Here is a 19,508-nt window from a genome sequence, read left to right on the forward strand (position 1 = left end):
AAACTACAACTTACAAAGAAATCAACCTGACTTCCAAAAACATCCCTGTCATGTCATATTTACACAAAATCTGATATATGTATATATATATATATATAATTTTTATATATATATATAGGCGTGAAGAAAATGGTCTAGAACGTGAGACGTAGCTGTACTTTTCGCACTGTCTCGCACTTTTATATGTATATATATATATATATATATATATATATATAGTCTTGTTTTGATAAGGCCCCTAAAACAAATCTACTGTTATTTCAGTCAATATAGAGCTATATTAGAGAAGGGTAGCGTCTTCAGTTAACAAACTGCTATCCCAGGGCCTGGCATAATAAAAGAACAATAAATTTAACACATTTGCACACTCGAAAAGTATAAACTGCACACAACAGCAGTTATAAAATATAAGAAACGAGATTATGATTTACAAAATGGTGCGAAATAACTGATTTTACACATATATTTAATTAAAACATCAAATAATTGAATCAATAAATTGTTTAAAATGTAAAATATAAACACTTGGATTACATTTGCAGTCTATTCTAGGATAGCACGTATTGTAGGAAGATTTAACATAACCACAATTTTCTTACACTGACAGTTATATCAACTTCCTTGCTAACTTTTCATACTGTAAAAGCAGATTTACCTCATAAACTTTGGAAATTAACTTAAGAAATAGTCTATAATGTGCAAAGCGGTCAACCATCTCCTTTGGAAGATCAGAACCAATGCTTCATACTTTGAAAACATCCTTAGTAGGCATAGTACTATAAAGGTGATTCATGGATCTGTGTTAAAGGTAAAATGTGTAATTAGGATTCAGGGTTTTATAGATACTGTACAGTGCGTCCTAGAAAAAACGAAACCGAGAATTATCGATGTTTTATTATAACTTAATCACAATTATAATTGATAAATGACACATTGTTAAGCTCAGATCCTCCTCTTTCATTTGATGCAACTCATATAATGCATATTTCAAGCAGGAGTGATTAAAATGAATTTGAAGAGAGGAAAGCAAAAAGTCATTTGGCGGACGGTATCTGAACTTCAAAAAGAAAATTATATTTCTAGAAAGTTGAGTTTCTGCCCTTTCATATGGTAACTCAGTTAGGCAAAATGAGCTAGGAATAACAAAGTTCTGTTTGTTTAAAGTAGTGCTTGCATTTCCATCATTTCATTAAACGAATTCGTTTTCACGGGCTGCCTGCCGTAGAAACAAACTGAATTAACAAAAGACTTAACTCTGTTTCGTTGACAATCGGCCGTAGACGAAAGACTTCATGCATGGCTGATTTTCAACGAAACGGAGTTAAGTCTTTTGTCAATTATGCTGTGCAGTTTTGAAACTGGAGTTATCAGAATTGGATTGAAGGTGCATGGAGACAAATAGCTGACCACTAGACCAGTTTATTATAAGAATAAGAAAGAAAGATGGTGCACAAAAAGTTACCAGCTCCAAAGAAGGTAAAGAACTCATCGACCAGTTCTTCTAAGTCAAAGTCTTTGATTCCTCCTTCCGAGTTGTTTGACTCCTGCAGGATGTAAGTTAGAATGTCACGAGGAACTTGGTCACCCCGTCTAAGAGCATCCATACGAGCCAAGATGCAACGCCGACCCATCGCTCGGATCTCATTAGCAGCTGCTCTAACCTCACGTTTGTATTTGAGGTCTTTGGGAAGGATGCTGTACTGTACGGTAAGAATACATGAATAAACACATACATTATAAACATACAGCAAACCCGTTGGTTTTATCCAAATACCTTGAAAAGAGACTCATACACTGTATAAAAATAAACAGCCTGAGAAGTGTCAGAACCATGGGATGATCACTTATGAACATAATTTCTTGTTGCTTAATGAGTAAAGATACATTTTAAATGTATCACATTGTCATACATGAATCTCTATCCCCATCATAACTTAGAAATTTACCAATTCTGTTTGCAGCAGTAAATACCGACCATGCATTATGGCTCAAGGCATGGGCACACAGAAGATTTTTTTTTTATGTTGGGGACCGGGGGGAAATTCAATGAATTATTGGAAATTTATTGCATTTTCTTGTTTTTCTTTTTTTCTATTTGTGGGAACTACCCCCTACCCTAGCCCCCTGCTGCGTACAGTCAAAACAAAAAAAATCCCCATCACCCCCACTCTTACATGCAGGCCCCGCTAAACGCTTCTCGGCGGGGGTCAAGGGGCGGAGCCCCCTAAAGCTCAGGGGTTTTGGGCAATAAATTACGTTCAGATGAGCATAGTTTGATACCTTATTTGTGACACTGGCAGGACACAAATTGGTGTTGGGTCCAGGGGGCGGAGCCCCAGAAGCTCAGGGGTTTTATACATTACATTATCGTCAGATGAGCATATTTTTATACCCTATTTGTGACACTGGCAGGTCACGAATTGGCCTGGGGTCCAGGGGATGGAGCCCCGGAAGCTCAGGGGTTTTATACATTAAATTATTGTCAGATGAGCATATTTTGATACCTTATTTGTGGCACTGGTATGTCACTAATTGGTGTAGGGTCCATGGGGCGGAGCCCCCAGGAGCTGAGGGGTTATAGGCATTAAATTACCATCAGAATGGGCATTCAGGTGCCTGACTTTGGGCACTAGGTGAAATCCAGGGGGCAAAACAAATCTGTCCCCTTTTTTTTCCTTCTTTTTTTGCCACTGGAGCGTAGATCCCCTAGCATATTGCCGGCGTTTAGTCTCATTTGACAACGCCTAATTGAGTCAGCAGCCTAACATATTAGCTTATGGACGTTTACAAAAAGAATCGTTAAAAATTCATTTTTTGTTTAAACGAAAAGCACATCCACCCCGACGTACGTTGTCACTATCTCTTTCATTGGAACCCTCATGATATGATCCGTCCAGGAGGTAGAGGTCAGTGGTTTGTGCTGGCAATGTTCCAGGGAGCGAAAATGAGACAACCGGAGCCATATGTTGATAAGCATAGTAGCATACACATGCTTTAGCAGTCACGCAAAAACAAACACTGGCAAATTATTATTCAGATCTATTAGCAATAAATCATTGTCAACATTTTTTCATAAATTGGGGTAAAAAAAAAATCCAACTATATGAGCGACAGTGTAGGCCTATGACATGAGAGCGCACACTAGACACCCACCAAAATATTACCTTTTTACCCTATAGAAGACGGAACACTGGGGGCAGCATCACCAAAAGTTGTAGGTGTGTAGATTATACCAAGATACACCTCCATACAAAATTTGAAAGAAATCTGTTAAAGGTAAAGACCAGTATTGGAAACGCCCCAATTTCAAAAATTGAAATGGAAGCTCTTATTACCAATCATGTGAAAGAATACGGTTTGACTAATACATGATGATTAAAATTTTGCCGGGAAACCGCCAACTAATTGATATATTTGGTAAATTATTTTATCCATTGGTATGTGAGAGATAAACGCACGTGTCGCGCACGTGTGCGTAGTCCCATATACATCTTCCTGTGTACATTGCTTGTAACTTTACGAAGACTGGCCAAATTTCTTATCATTTTGATGATTCCAGAACCTTGCAGTACACACCAATACTATATGCTAGATGATCAACCTTCTCTGATCGATTCCACAACGTTTCTTTCACAATGCAATCGCATGCTGGTCTTAATCTTTAAGGAATGATGCAGTTATACCGCAAACTAGTGCCACGAAGACATCTATCAAAATATGACCTTTGACCCTGTTAAAGACAGAACACTGGAAGCAGCATCACCAAAATCTATAGACATGTAGATTATATCAAGATACACGTTTATTGAAAAATCGAACAAAATCCCTTGAAAAATGTGGCCTAAAGAGCACACACAAACCATCAAAAAAATATGGCCTTTTAGCCTATAAAAAACGGAAACTCTGGTGGCAGCATCACCAAAAGTGCTGTAGACCAAGATACACCTCCATACAAAATTTGAAAGAAATCTGTCAAGGAATGATGCAGTTAGAATGCACACTAGAGTACACACAAGTCACCTATCATAATATGACCTTTGACCCTTTAAAAGACGAAACAGTGCATGAGGCATCATCACCAAAATATATAGGCTTGAAGACTATTCCAAGATACACCTTCGTTCAAAATTTGAACGAAATCCTTTCAGAAATGTGGGTCATAGAGCGCGCACAAACCATCCACAAAATATGGCCTTTTACACTATAGAAGACGGATCACTAGCTGGGGGCAGCATCACCAAAATTTATAGGTGTGGAGACTGTACCACGATACGCCTCCATACCAAATTTGAAAGAAATCCGTCAGGGAATGTTGCAGTTAGAGCGCACACAAGAATATGACGCGGCGACGCGCCGCCGTGTCATATTCTTGTGTTACGCTGCTGAATCCAAAGTACCCCACCGGCATACTGCGGGGATACAATAATATAAAATAATCTAAATTTTAAACAGACCGAGAACATTTATATTGCGAAATATTGTAGAGCAAGCGCTATGAGCGCCCAGCAGAAGTTAGCCCGGCGCTATACAGTGCGTCCCAGATAAAACGAAACCGAGAATTATCGATGTTTTATCATAACTTAATCACAATTATAATTTATAAATGACACATAATATTATTTGGAAAGCAACTTTGATGCAACTTATAATAATGCATATTTCACGCATGAGTGATTAAAATCAATTTGAAGAGAGGAAACCGAAAAGTTGTTTGGCGGGCGGTATCTGAATTTCAAAGAGAAAATCACATTTCTAGAAGGTTGAGTTTCTGCCCTTTCATATGACACCTCATTCAGGAAATATGAGCTAGGAATAACAAAGTTCTGATTGTTTAAAGTAGTGTTTGCATTTCCATAATTTGATTAAACGAATTCGTTTTCACTGGTTGCTTGCCGTATCAACAAACGAAATTAACAAAAGACTTACTCTGTTTCGTTGACAATCAGCCGTAGACGAAAGACTTCATGCATGGCTGATTGTCAACGAAATGGAGTTAAGTCTTTTGTCAATTCTGCCTTTTGCTACGGCAGGCAGCCAGTGAAAACGAATTCGTTTAATCAAATTATGGAAATGCAAGCACTACTTTAAACAAACAGAACTCTGTCATTCCTAGCTCATTTTTCCTGATTGAGGTGTCATATGAAAGGGCAGAAACTCAACTTTCTAGAAATGTGATTTTCTCTTTGAAATTCAGATACCGCCCGCCAAACGACTTTTCGGTTTCCTCTCTTCAAATTGATTTTAATCACTCATGCGTTAATTATGCATCATAGAGAGTTACATCAAATGAAAGAGGAGGGTCTAAGCTTTCCAAATATGTGTCATTTATTAATTATAAATGTGATTAAGTTATGATAAAACATCGATAATTCTCGGTTTCATTTTTTCTGGGACGACAACAAGCCACTGTCATCATCATCATATTGTGAAATATCGACTTCAAATAAATTATCATCCCAAGAATTAACAGACGTATGGAGGGGGGTTCATTTTGGGATTCTGACCCCTACATGACATGTGGTATGTGATTGACATACCTTTAGTAGTGGATTTCTGTATACAGATAGCAAGCCAGACATAACCTTTGGAAAGAGCTGACAAAGAGGGGAATCTGGGTTCCCAATGATATCATCCTCCATTCCAAATCCAACCTAAAAAATAAACAAATACTTTGAATCAATACTAAAATCATATTATAACACGAAATACGTACTTATACGTTACTTTAAATGTATTTGGTAACATTGTAGAGCCCCCATCACACCTGACTTTCTCACTACGTTCTCGAAAATGTTGCCAAACGGGCTCAAACTGTGTGCGAACGGAGTTGAACGTAATAGCAACTGTTTGCGACCTGTTTAAGGACTTTATGGACGGGCTAGGACTGGACTAATGTCTCTAATACGATCCTAGTTCGTTCATTAACAGTCAACAATACGTGTAACTCGTCTGTACCGTCCACAGTCAGTTCATATCAAGTTCAGATCGAATAAATTTGATATTTCCAAGCAGTCCAAACCATTTTTACTAGTTCGGAACTTGTTCTAACTATAGTTTATAACCCAACCACCCCGTTCAGAGACAGTTCAACTCGTCCTCATCTCGTTCTTAGTGCGTTCGAACGCGCTTCTATCGCTTTGCAATCCCGCCCTGGTTCGAGTGCTATACAAACCCAGCATGTTCTTCCTCATTGATGCTCCACCACATCACGTGGTAACACGTTCCTATAGTAGTATCCAAGTACGTCCATCTCGTTTAAGTTCGTTGTCACTCCGTCCAACTGCAGGACGGGGAGAATTTTGAACAGGCTCAAAGTTCTAGACCACCCTTCCCGTCCAAGCCAGTCCGAGCCCGTCCATGAAGTCTTTAAAAAGATCATAGTTGCTAATACGTTCTCTCCGTTCACACACAGTTCGAACCCGTTCGGCAACATTTTCCAGATCGTAGTGAGATCTAGTTTGGTGTGATAGGTGCTTGACTTGAACGTCTTGATCTGCAAAGCCTAAAGCGTTGAAGTTGAACGGGAATGAGGAATGGCGAGAACGCGCTGAGTTTTTACAACTCCCGAGTCAGGACGGGATTACACACGCTCTAGGAGCGCGTTCGAACGCACTCAGAACGAGATGAGGAAGAGTTGAACTGCCTCTGAACGGGGTGGTCGGGTTAAAAACTAGTTAGAACAAGTGGCGAACTAGTTAGAATGGGTTTGGACGTATTGGAAACGAGGTAGAACTAGTTAATAATGGGTTTAAACTGACAACAGACTGGTTTGGACTGCCTAATCTACCCGATCTGAACTTATTATTATGAAAATTACATTCTATATAACAGAAAGTTGATAGGAAAGAACAAAAATAGTAAATGGAACAGAGAGAAGAAAAAAATGAGGAGAGAAATAATTATAGGAAAGCATGTTCACTTATGAAGAGAAAGTTACCAATTGGGCTGTTCATGTGTCTGTGATTACATCATAAAAATAACGAAGTACCAATAGGCAGCGGGTACATCATTAAAAACAAGCAAAATCATCAAACAGACAACAGCTTTATCTGACATTATTGTCCTGGGAATGTACTAGCAACAGCTGAGGCATGTACGTAAGTGATCAAAATACTAACATGTCATTGAATTCCACAAGAGGTCATTTCACACATAAATACAAGAGAGGTATCAATATCGAGCAATTAAATACATTTTCGCCTTAAGGGAAAAAGTCTCCAAGGAGAGCGATATTTGTAGAATAGATGGTAAGGTGTTCCAAAATTTTGGCCCAGAGTATCGAATGTCAAATTGAAATCTTCGGGTTCTATGTTAAGGGAGATGAATGTTTGCAGCGCTTCTCGTATTATACGTATGGGTTTCCGAGTTGCATTGAAAATTGATAAAATTACTAAATTGTGATTGGAAGATGTTATTCATGCTTTTATACATGAAAATACCCTGTTGATGCAAGTTGATATCACTGAATCTCAAGAAAATAATTTGTTTAAAGATGGGACCAGTTTGGGAACGATAGTGCATTCCGGGTATTATACGAATAATCTTCTTCTGCAATAGTGTAAGCGTTTGTATTTTGTACTTGCAGGAATTCGCCCAAACAAGATTACAGTAAGAACTAGATTTGTAATACTTGTTTGGATCAAGTATAGGTGGGCTGATCCAACTAAAAGTTGAGACAAAATAAGGGCACATTAGAGATATCTTATTGTCTCAGCTAAAACATACTCGAAGTTCAGCGTAAACGAAGCTAAAACGACGTAGATATTGCTCGCGAAAGACGGGAATGTAGAATGTAGAATCGAGTTTTGAGAAAAAGTAATGTCCCATAGAGAATATACGCAAAATGTGAAAAATTGACATGCCTCCTTTAATTGCAAAAATACGCCACGATGCCTTTGTCAAAATGAAGAATAATAACCACTGCTTTTGTAGAGAATTGTCTCAGGTAGAACATATCAAAATTTTGGAAGAAAATTGATCAATATTTTTAGAGATACAATCAATTTTCAAAAAATATGCTGACATCATAATATGCAAATTGAAATTATGAGTTCGGAGGCCATTATGATGACGTCATGAGAAAATTGAGAGTCAAATGAAACATGAAATCATATCTCCAATTTATTCTCTATCAAAATATGAAGAAAAAAATTGGGGTCACCTTGCAGCCTAAAGAGCTACAATGGATTTTGTATAGGCATGTTTTGCCCATATATGCTATGTATAACAAGAGCTCGCGCGCACGGAAATTTTTGTTAAACGGTCGATCATTCCGTTATTAATAGTCATAAAGAGACAAACATGGTATCAATTTGTTTGTAAAAATATGTGGAATATTATGAAAGAAAAAAAAATGGCGATCCTATGTTGTGTAATAGTTTTACGCGCGAAAACGCGCGCGCATGCACGTGTGCGCGATTTTATATAAAATGCTTAGAATGGCCTTAAACGTATGCAAAATTATTTTGAGACGATTTTGAGCATTTTTAAATTTTTACGCGCGCATTGACGCGCGGACGTACGCACACGCGCGCGTTATTTGACCTGAAATTGACCGGACTGATATTGACCTTGATCATGATAAATATGAATGAGAAATACCTTTTGGTTATGAAGATATGATCATGAGTCGATTTTCCGAAAAATTTACAAAATGGCGCCTAGATGACGTCATCAGTCAAGGTCAATGATGAAAACGTTATTGTGCTTTGAACATATGCCTATACATATGTGTGCCAAATTTGAAGGCATTTGATTGAGCCATTTTCAAGTCATCGTGCTTACAAAAAAGTGGTTAGATGTAAGAAAAATAAATAAAGGCAATTCTAACGAAATTATAAGGTGGTCTGTACGATATACAGCCCACCTGATAAATAAAGGCAATTCTAACGAAATTATAAGGTGGTCTGTACGTTATATACAGCCCACCTGAAAATATGGAAGTATAAGAGCACAATGATAAAATACGTAGAATGTGATTGGGCAAGAGATGTTTGAGTCTGGATATAATGCCAATGTTTTTGGACACCTCACTTTCAACTTCGTGAATATGGTATTTCCAAGACAAGGAACTATCTAAATAAACGCCAAGAAATTTGACTTTATCTACCCTTGGCAATATGACATTATCAAGAACAATATTGAAATCATTTAAATCTGCATTCTTTTCATTGTGAAAAATCATATAATTACATTTCTTTACATTTACAGATAATTTATTAGATTTGAACCATTCACATATATATGCAAGACCTGCATTTACTGTATCCATAAGAGACTTCAAGTTTGAATCTCTGTGAAATATGTTTGTGTCGTCTGCATACAGTATAAAAGGCAATTCATAAGCAGATTTATAAATATTATTCACATATAATATAAATAACAATGGCCCAAGCAGGCTACCCTGTGGAATTCCGCATGTTATTGTCCTAAACTCCGAAATAGAAGATTGATATTTGGTACATTGTAATCGATTGTTAAGATAGCTGGTAAACCATTTAGGAGCTACACCACGTATTCCATAACGATATAGTTTAGATAGTAAAATATTGTGATTAACTATTGTGTCAAATGCCTTAGACATATCTATAAAACCTCCAATTGCAAATTCATTTGCCTCAAAGGCGTCTATGACTTTACTAGAAAGACTGGTAAGAGCTATACACGTTGAATAATCCCTACGGAAACCATATTGATGTTTATTGAGAATAGAATGTTTGTCAAGAAATTCAATAGTTCTTTTATAAACAGTGCGCTCGAATAATTTAGAGAAGACTGACAGTACAGAAATGGGCCTATAGTTTGTAAATTCACGCTTGTCACCAGATTTAAACACCGGTGTTACTTAAGCTTTCCTTAGCTCATCTGGAAAAATTCCGTTTAATAATGAAAGGTTGAATATATGGCATAGGGGTCTACAGATGTACATAATGACCTGTTTAATGACTCTTGGACTGTATTCGTCCAAACCTGCAGCTTTATTGTTTCCAAAAGTACTACCAATGTTACAAATTTCGTTTTCCCTAGTAGGATATAAATACAAAGAGTCAACAGGTGGATCATTCATATACTGTAAATAATTCGTTTGGGTACCTGGGATTTTATTTGCTAAAGATGGACCAATATTGTATTGAAGTCATTAAAGGAGTTCGAAATAATGTCTGTTTCTGTAGCGATGTCCCCGTTATAATTAAATACAGAATTCTCAGCTGGCTTACTTTTGTTAAGTATAGTGAATTGATCGTTTGCCACGTACGATTTACATTAGATTTATTAAGTAAAAATTTGTCATGGAAATACTGAGATTTTGCTTTACGAATTAATCTGCTGTGAGTAGGTTACGATAGTTTTTATACACATAAGCATTTTGGTCTGATGGGTTACGTAAATACATTTTGTATAATTTATTCTTATGACGGATCGACTGTAACAGTCCATTCGTCATCCAACATTTTAATTTCTTGTTTTGTTTTTCTTTCTAATACAATTGGAAAATGCGTATCATACAATGCACGAAATTTATTTTGAAAAATATTATAACTATCGTTTGGATCTTCTGCAGCATATACATCCCTCCAGTCGACTTCGTGCAAATTCCTAATTAAGGCCTCAATATTTCTCTGATTTATAATTCTGTGACCTATGATTACTTTCGATGATTTGATATTAGCAACATTTAACTTTGAAATGGTAAAGACAGGCAAGTGATCGGATACATCACAATACAATAGACCAGTATCATGAAATGAAAGTAAGTTATTTGTAAGTATATTATCTATTTAAGTGGCAGATGACTTCGTAATTATCTCTGTTCCATTTACTATTTTTGTTCTTTCCTATCACCTTTCTGTTATATGAAATATAATTTTCATAATAATATCTATAATGTTCTCTCGGTAACTGTGTTAATGTATTATGGGCGTTCCCAACTCAAGCTATGCTTTCCGGGTTTTCGCCTCCTTCCGTATCTGAAGTATTTACTATATACTCTATGTTGAAATAATTGTTACATATATACATTGTGTTTCATATTGTACTGTTGAGAAGTAAATAAATGTTAATAAATACAATACAATACAATAGTTATGAACAGGCTGTGGACGGGGTACAAACGAGATGGACGTATTGAGGACTGTTTACGATCGAACTAGGATCGTATTATAGACATTTTTTACACATTCTGCCCCGACCACAACCCGTTTTACGAATTCTAGGACAGTTCCAGAACGTAGTGAGAACTAGTTTGGTGTGATGGGGGCTTAACCTGAATGGGGGGGGGGGGAGAATGGTCCCAGTTGAATTACACATACCGGTATACTACATGTATTTCTACTCAAGGACCCTATAAAAGGCAGATTTAAAAGTATGAAAGAAAATATGAATAAAGTGTGTAAAAGAGACAAAAAGAAACATTTGATTTTTTCAATAGCTGTGACTCAAAGTACACCAGGGTATGCTCTAGATCAAGAAGTCCAAAAAAGCTTAGCCAATGGTTTAGATAGCTTCCGCAATCATTATACCACAAATGAAGTCAAGAGGTAATTTTAAGATTACATTAAACAAAAATTGAACTAAAGCCATTTCTAAAAAGGGATGGCATTCTGAAAATTATTAATGTCATAACAAACTGAAATTAGAACAAGTCATTTGTCAATTTATGCACAAAGCTGGCTGTGTAAATGAACAGTTAAGAAAAACATCTGCGCAAGCACCAACACTAAGAGTCTATTCCATGCAATTTCAGTTTCCCATAATAACTTATTTCTCAATAACATGAAAGATAACACAGTTTGTAACATACAAGAATGGCCCCAGTTAATAAGAGGACTTTTAGTACACTGACCTTTCCAATGACTTCCATGGTCAACCTTTCAAATTCCTTGGTCATGACAACCTCAGTCTGACCATCACTTAATGGGATCAAATGAGTGACCAATTTATCTGAACAGCTATTGAACTCGTTCATCATGCCTATTAAATATCTGCAGAAAAGACATCACAAATCAATTCTTAGTAGTTTAGCAAAATGTATTGGCACAAAACTTGAAAAACATGTATATAGAATGCAAAAGGCATTATTTTTATATAGATGTTGGTGCATCTAAAAAAATAAACCAAATAATCTGAATAACTGGTTTGGTATTCTTTAACCTAATTGAGTCAGTAGAGGTTTAGCGTAACTTTAAGTCCCTACACTGTATATCATGGTTCTTCCTCTAATATGAAATCTAATAGTGATTTCTCAATTTTTCTTTCAATGGTGTTCCGGATGCAAATCTGCAAAATCACATGCCACTACATTTCACTAAGATATATATATTTTTTCATACTACATGGAATTAACATTGACTTCTTTATACACTTCTTGATCTTCTTCCACTCTAATCCTCATTTGCCTCGTACTTCATGTTAAATTTGAAAGAACGTGAATATATCTGTTTTCTTAGGATAAAGAGTTTGAAATTGTCACTGTTACTAATCTGTTGTCCATGTTTCTACAGATCAAAAGAAATATTAAAGAGGAAAATGGCATGGACAGATTGATAACTATACCGTTCCGATTAAACAAAAGACCTTTTACTAGTAATCATAAGAAAACATGTTCACTTGTGACAAATTGGGGAAAAGTCCTTCTTAAGCAATTCAAAATGGATTAAATCAAACTGTGTTCAATTTCTAGTTGGCAGGTCAGGTGCATATGCATTGGTGGAATTATGGTTGGGACTTGGTAAACAAGCAGAAAGTAAAATATGACAGAATTATAAAATGACTGTTACCCTCCCCCTCTCCCCTTTCGTCTTATGAGGCAATTAGGCCTGCATTTGTAGGAGTCTTACTTGCGATGGAAAGCAGGATTAAAGAGAGCACGTTTCTTCATCCAGACCTCATGGTTCATCTCAGAGAGCAGACCATTACCTAAGGTCCTGGCTCCATACAAAGACTTCAAGGCACGGTACTGATCAGGCGACTTTAAGTATTTGCTTCGTGTCAGAATTTCCTTCATAAGAGAAAAAATTACTCAGATTGCATCATGATCGAAAGTAATTAAAAATCACAAGGTGCCATTTGTACAAGAAATGTTCATCTCACTCTGCTTAAATAGAAGGTTATTAAGTAAATAGGTTAGTTAAAGGTAAGACCAGTACTGGAAATGCCCCAATTTCAAAAAATGAAATGGAAGCTCTTATTACCAATCATGTGAAAGAATATGTTTTGAATATTACATGATGATAAAAATGTTGACGGGAAACCGCCTACTAATTGATATATTTGGTAAATTAGTGTATCTCTCGCCTGTTGAGAGATATGAAATGCACGTGTCGCGCACGTGTGTGTAGTCCCATATACATCTTTCTGTGTACAGTGCTTCTAACTTTATGAAGACTTGGCCAAATTTCTTATCATTTTGATAATTCCAGAACCTTGCAGTACATCTATGCTAGATGATCAACCTTTTCTGATCGATTTCACAACGTTTCTTTCACAATGCAATCCCATGACCATAACTGGTCTTTAGCTTTAAAGATACTCTGTCCCTTCTGCACTGAGCCAACATCAAATTCTGTAGAACTTTGCAGGAATTATGAATATGTCATGTATGTCTTACATGTATCTGTGAAATTTAAACATTAGCAGTGTACTAATATTCAAATTAAGCAAGGACATCCGTTTACTTTCTAGACTTCCCTGTCAGACACTATTGAGTGACTGACTGACATCTTTTTTTATCTTTGGTAATAACATACATAAAATGAGCTGTAACCACTACTTGTAATGGCCAAAATGTAACTGTTGAATCTTTGAGCAGCACAAAACTTATGACCATAAGGATATTACTTAGGTGATTACAATCACTTATGTCGATTCGACAACTAATGGTCATTATTTTCCTACAAAAAGCCATTTTCAAACCCTTTTATTTTGAGGGAAGTTTTAAATTTAAGCATTGTGTTTCAAATGCCATTGGAATTTAACCTTTGTATTTTTTTAACCTTTAAAACATGAAAAATAATTTGTGAGCTTTCTTGTTCTTTTCATGTTAGTTTGGAAGTGTGTTATTGTATAAATGTTGCTCATAAATGCCCTCACATTCGAAATATGATGAGAAATACATGTAGCTTAAACGTTTGGACCAAACTTTCATGTCCTGTGTATGTAGCCTTGTAATACACATTTTTGGGTGCAGTGCATGGGCCTTTCAGAAATACTGAGTCAATTTATATCATATTGCGATCATATCAAAACCTCACAGTACATCGATTCTGAAGTACTACATAATCACCATTGCCCAAATGGCTTCCAGTTTATATTTAATCACATGACAAGACTGGTCATGACCTAACTTCTTTAAGTACATCGATCGATGTTGGGAACTGGTCATAACTGGTGTCAGAAATGAATGTGTAGCTGGGTTATTTGTTTCTAGTCTAGATGTCTAATACAATGAAGGTTTACAAAATAATGCTAATAATGTGAATTTTCCCTTCCTGTCATGACTTTTGACAAATTACATTTCTAATCTTTCAGTATCAGGGATAATCTTGACCTGAAACCTTGCCATCCATATATCCTCTCTTTTGTTTTGTTCTTTTCTGAAAGGGGAGTAGTACTAAAGGATGGGGGGGGGGTGGTAAAAATAAATTATGTACTTATACACTCAGGCATTTCTCCATCCATATTATGAAGTGATTAGTAAAGCAAATGGCTCAAGAAATCATGAAATGATTTTGACAATAAATTCAGGAAGCTATACAATCGAGAAACAATTCTATCCACAGTTGCAAGTACAACCATTGCCCTATTTGAGGTATACATCTAATATCAATTTGTAGTCGAAATTGAAACTGATAGCAAAATGATGGAGTGCTATTTATGGGTAATAAAAAAAAATTAAAAACTCTCCTCAGAATACCCCCTATGTTTTAATACAATAATAGTTCAATCAGAATAATAATTCAATTCTAAACTGAAGTTACCTTGATAACTGTTGAGTCATCACAAACGATTGTAGTTCTGAAAACAATGTGGAGACAGTACACTGGACCCAGTTCTTTGCTCCTAAATATTAATCAATAAGTAAAGGGGAGACACATCGATTAAAAAAGAAATCTGGTTAGTACTTCAGCACCGCCTGTATATAAAGTTGCCAGTCAGTTTAATGAATTGCAAATAAACTATCAGAAATTCAAACAGTGTTTTTATCCATTCAGCATGCCAATACTGGGGGTCCTAGGCCCCTAGGAATGAAGTACAAAACCATAACTTCTACACTGCTTCAATTATAATCAATAATAAATCATGACGGTAGTCCAGTTATATGATTTACGTTGGTTGGCATGGCTCAGTAATATAATAGTATACAAATATACAGTGCCTTGAGAGGTTCTGGTTAAAACTATGCGCAAGAGGTGACTCCAATAGTACTATTTGCTGAGGGGCGCAGCCCCGAAGCAAATGGTACTTTTGGAGTCGCCGAGGCCTATAGTTTAACCAGTACCTCGAATAGAAGGCATGGTATATTTGTTTTATATCCTGCATCACAAATTTATTTAAAAAAAAAAAAAAAAAAAAATGTCAATTTTTATCTAAGAAGATTTAAAATATTTTATTTTCATTAAATTAAGATTTGAAGAAAAAAAAATTGATTCAATTCAAAAAAAAAAATTCACATTTTTTTTTCAACTCCCAAATAGTAAACCAAAATAGTACTCTCATATAGTACTTTCTAAAAATAGGTCAAATATTTCTGGTCATGTGACGAGCTCTCAACCAATCAAAAGCCAACAAATTTTTGATGCAGGATATAATAGCAATTATTACTGCAATGCTTTTTCCAAAAAACCCAATTGAAAGGTAGAAGAGTATTTCTTACCACTCAACCATTTTTTTCGTAACTGGTCCATTTTTGGCAACCTCTTTGAAGAGGGGTAGATGTCCAAGCAAGAAGCTGTGCATAAATAAGATAATTGAAACTATAATTATGCCATTGATTCATTTTTTCTTTTCTTCTATTTGACTGTTCTATTTCTCTTGGGACAAATGTTAGTCAAAATGAGGAATAAAGAGCTGATGGTGTCGAGGGAGGGGGAGGGGAAGGGATGGGGTGAGGGAGGGAGGCGGGGAAGGGAGGGAGGCAAGGTCTCATATGTCAGTTATATATAATAGAATTCCCCACACCATACAATTATTTCTGTCTAATTATCACCTAGCCCTGGCATTGAGGCTAGTAGTATGGTAGCAAGGCCAAGATCAGATACGCCAGAGAAACCACAAATTATACAGCCAGGAATGTAAGCACAATCCCTGACTGCCGTCAACTCAAAGTTATTGTGAAAAAATTGCTTGTAAGTTGTACATTAATTTGAGTTAATTTCATTTAAATATATAATATACCAGGCCAAGTCTCACACTTTGAGCCTTTTCCAAAAATTAGCGAGTCTGTCCTGCGGCAAATTAAAATGTCCAAATTTGAGTTTGCTCATATTTATACAGATTAGCAATGTGACATGACACAACCCATCTAAGGCCGCACGGAAAAACCTAACGTTGAAATAATGACCTGATGACACCACTAACTTTAGCCTAGGCGTTTAGCAAAGTATCTCCTTTTGAAGGCGTGTTTTGAATCGGAAAATCATCGATAATTGAGTTTGCCATATTTCAACATTGCCTTTTATTTAGTTAAGCCCATTTTTAAAAATCACAGTTCACAAAACAAGGGATAGCTTGCAGAAGAATCTTCGAAGACCTAAGACTAGAGTAGCTACTATATAGTAGACCGAAAGCTGCAGTCTCTGATATCGATGGTTGTTCTGCTGAGATTACATCTCGCTCCTCTGACCGCCTCTATACATAGACTGAACAAGGGCAAGTCCAGTCCAAAAATAACTTTACTTTCAATAAAAGCAGAAAAATCAGACAAACCAATCAAAAAAAAATTTAGCAAAATCGGATAACTAATAAGACAGTTATGAATTTTTGAAAAAGTATGTAAAACTATGGAACAATGAGAATCACAACACAAATTGCCAAGATGGTTATCAGTCTGTGACGTCATGTCCTCACAACTTATCAATTGCTTTACATAGTTTAATCCCATTAATTTGCCTTTTTATCACCCAAAACTTGATTTCCCCATGCCTTTGCAGGGGCGGATCTAGCTTTTTGCTAAGGGGGGGGGTTGACCAATAATGACGATGCAGAGCATCGTCCACGAGCCGCGAAGCGGCGAGCCGATTTTTTGGGGGGTGTTTATTTGAACCCCGTAAGGGATGTTTTCCTGGCATCTATTAACACAATGGAGACCATAAAAAGCAGTGCATGAACACGTCCGTATTACACCCCCATGTATGGTAATTTACCCTGTATGCCAACTTTTTTGCATGATTCAAACATAACTTCCAGTAAAAAAAGATGCGAGACTGGATTGCCGCAACTTCTTTGCCCTGTTTGCTTCCATATTGCTTGTCACTACACTCAGACCAGACTGATAAAAAAGTGAGCAACTTGAACAAGTAATCCAGGAAATCTTCACAAAATCCCCACCCAAACGACACTTAAAATATCCCCAAAGTTGCCAAATTTTGACAGAAAATCCCCAAATTCGTTTTTCATAAAACTCAATATTATTTTCATTCCCAAATATTTATTTTTCATCCCCAAAGACTTCAACAATCCCCCAATTTTTTTTTTTTTTTTTAATGTGGGGATTTTGGGGATGAGAATCGGCAACGCTGGCCTAGCTTGTCACTTCGGCGGTGGCCCGTGTCCTCAAAAAAGCTGATGGGGGGGGGGGGGGGCAAGGGACTCTGTGACATTTGTTCGCCCAACCCCCCCCCCCCTCCCCCCAAAAAGAAATAATAATAATAATAATAATAATAATAATAATAATAATAAATGAAATAAATACATAGAAATAGAATAAAATAAAATTACAAGTTTTAAAAAAAAGATAAGATTTAAAAAAATGGTCCCCAGATTTTTTTTTTTTTTTTTGGGGGGGGGGGTTGCAACCCCCCCAACCCCCCCCCCCCCCCCTCTAGATCCGCTTCTGCTTTGCCCAGGTTATATAATTTGTGTCATATTGCGTGCATGACATTTCCCAAAAACCTTTATGAATTTTGAAGAATTGATATGATTTTCTGAATATTGTATTTCATATTATTGATTTTTATATAAATAGTTTATCAAAATCATTTTTTTCTTGATTTAATTGGACAAAAATTACTTTTTATTTGTGCATCCACACAAACACATATTTCTAACAATCTAACTTGGATGCTGGTGTGAAGAAATAAGATTCTTAGGATGAAAATAGGATATTTATATTATCAATATACAAAAAATAATTAGTGGATAGTGAGGACCATACGTCACAGACTCATGAGTGAGTTGCCAATTTGTGTAGTGATTTTTAAAGTTTTTCATGTCATTAAAAATTCATAACTTTCTTATTAGTTATCCGATTTTGCTCAATTTTTTTTTATTGGTTTGTCTGATTTTTGTGGTTCTATTGAAAGTAAGTTATTTTTGGAGTGGACTTGGGCTGAAGTACTTCCTATGGGGTACCGTGTGGAATGAATGGTTTGGTTCGGCCGGACTGATATGATGAGATATGCAACAAGTTTTGTTTCCACTCTTTACGTCTTCACTTATCCACTTTGGATTCAAAATTATATTACATATTAATTTTAAAAGAAAAGATTTACGATAGCTTGCCGAGTTAGATCCTAAATTATTGTTTAATCCGAGAAAGACTTGTCGTCAACATTGAAGGCATGAATACATAATTATTATTGTTTTAAACCAAGAAGGTACACCATGGTAATAAATTTTAACAAACACATCAACATATAGACATCTCGCAACCATAGCCATTGTAAAACCATATATTAATGATACATGTAAAATATAGATTGGAGCAATTCTCGTCAATTGGCTGAGTGTGATTTATATAATGAGTAATATTTGCATCTACCTGTAGTTGAAGAATAGATACAGTGCATAAACTGGAACATATGGAGATGTGGAGAAATCAAGTTGGAGCTCAATTGGAAGGAAGTAACGAGGATTACTAAAGCAAGGGAGACTGGGAGACGAGGAAAGCAAGAAGTTATGGAAATCGAGAGATGACTCGCGAGATAGCCTTGCATTAGTTAAGGAATTAATCCTTTATATAATTTTGTCTTCAGAGGAAGTAGACCAATTTCTTTTTAAATTGGAGATAAGTGTAAGTATTAGACAAATCGGAAAAAGAATTAATGAGAAAATTATTAATTTTTTTAAATGGAGATCAATACATGTAAATTAGATGGGGAATCTCCAACTGGCATTTATGTGCGATGTCACACGTACGTGTAACGCATGTCACACACAAAAAATGAGAAGATAAGAGAGAATAATGTAAAAGAGAAGAAGATAGAGGATGGAGGGAAAGGGGAGAGACAGAGAGAGAGAGAGCGAGAAAGGAAGAAAGGAAAAAGCAAGAACATGAAACTGAAAGTACGAAA

General features: G+C 36.1%; 1 protein-coding gene and 1 long non-coding RNA gene across 2 annotated transcripts; both read right to left on the bottom strand.

Moving 5' to 3' along the window:
• Window positions 1-1,364: 1,364 nt before the first annotated feature.
• LOC115922488 (cholesterol 24-hydroxylase-like) lies at window positions 1,365-13,003 on the bottom strand. Its single transcript, XM_030981415.1, has 4 exons — window positions 12,837-13,003; window positions 11,843-11,981; window positions 5,538-5,651; window positions 1,365-1,700 (listed from the first exon to the last, which is right to left on the bottom strand). Exons 1-4 carry the CDS (start codon window positions 13,001-13,003, stop codon window positions 1,410-1,412), a joined length of 711 nt encoding a protein of 236 aa, XP_030837275.1. The 3' UTR covers window positions 1,365-1,409.
• A 1,892-nt stretch (window positions 13,004-14,895) lies between these two features.
• Window positions 14,896-15,935, bottom strand: LOC115922681. The gene is made up of 2 exons (XR_004063551.1): window positions 15,872-15,935; window positions 14,896-15,057 (listed from the first exon to the last, which is right to left on the bottom strand). It is a non-coding gene; the product is annotated as an uncharacterized LOC115922681 (long non-coding RNA).
• Window positions 15,936-19,508: the final 3,573 nt, after the last annotated feature.

Source organism: Strongylocentrotus purpuratus, unplaced genomic scaffold, assembly GCF_000002235.5.
Source record: "Strongylocentrotus purpuratus isolate Spur 01 unplaced genomic scaffold, Spur_5.0 spur5_scaffold_12, whole genome shotgun sequence".
NCBI lineage: Eukaryota > Metazoa > Echinodermata > Echinoidea > Camarodonta > Strongylocentrotidae > Strongylocentrotus > Strongylocentrotus purpuratus.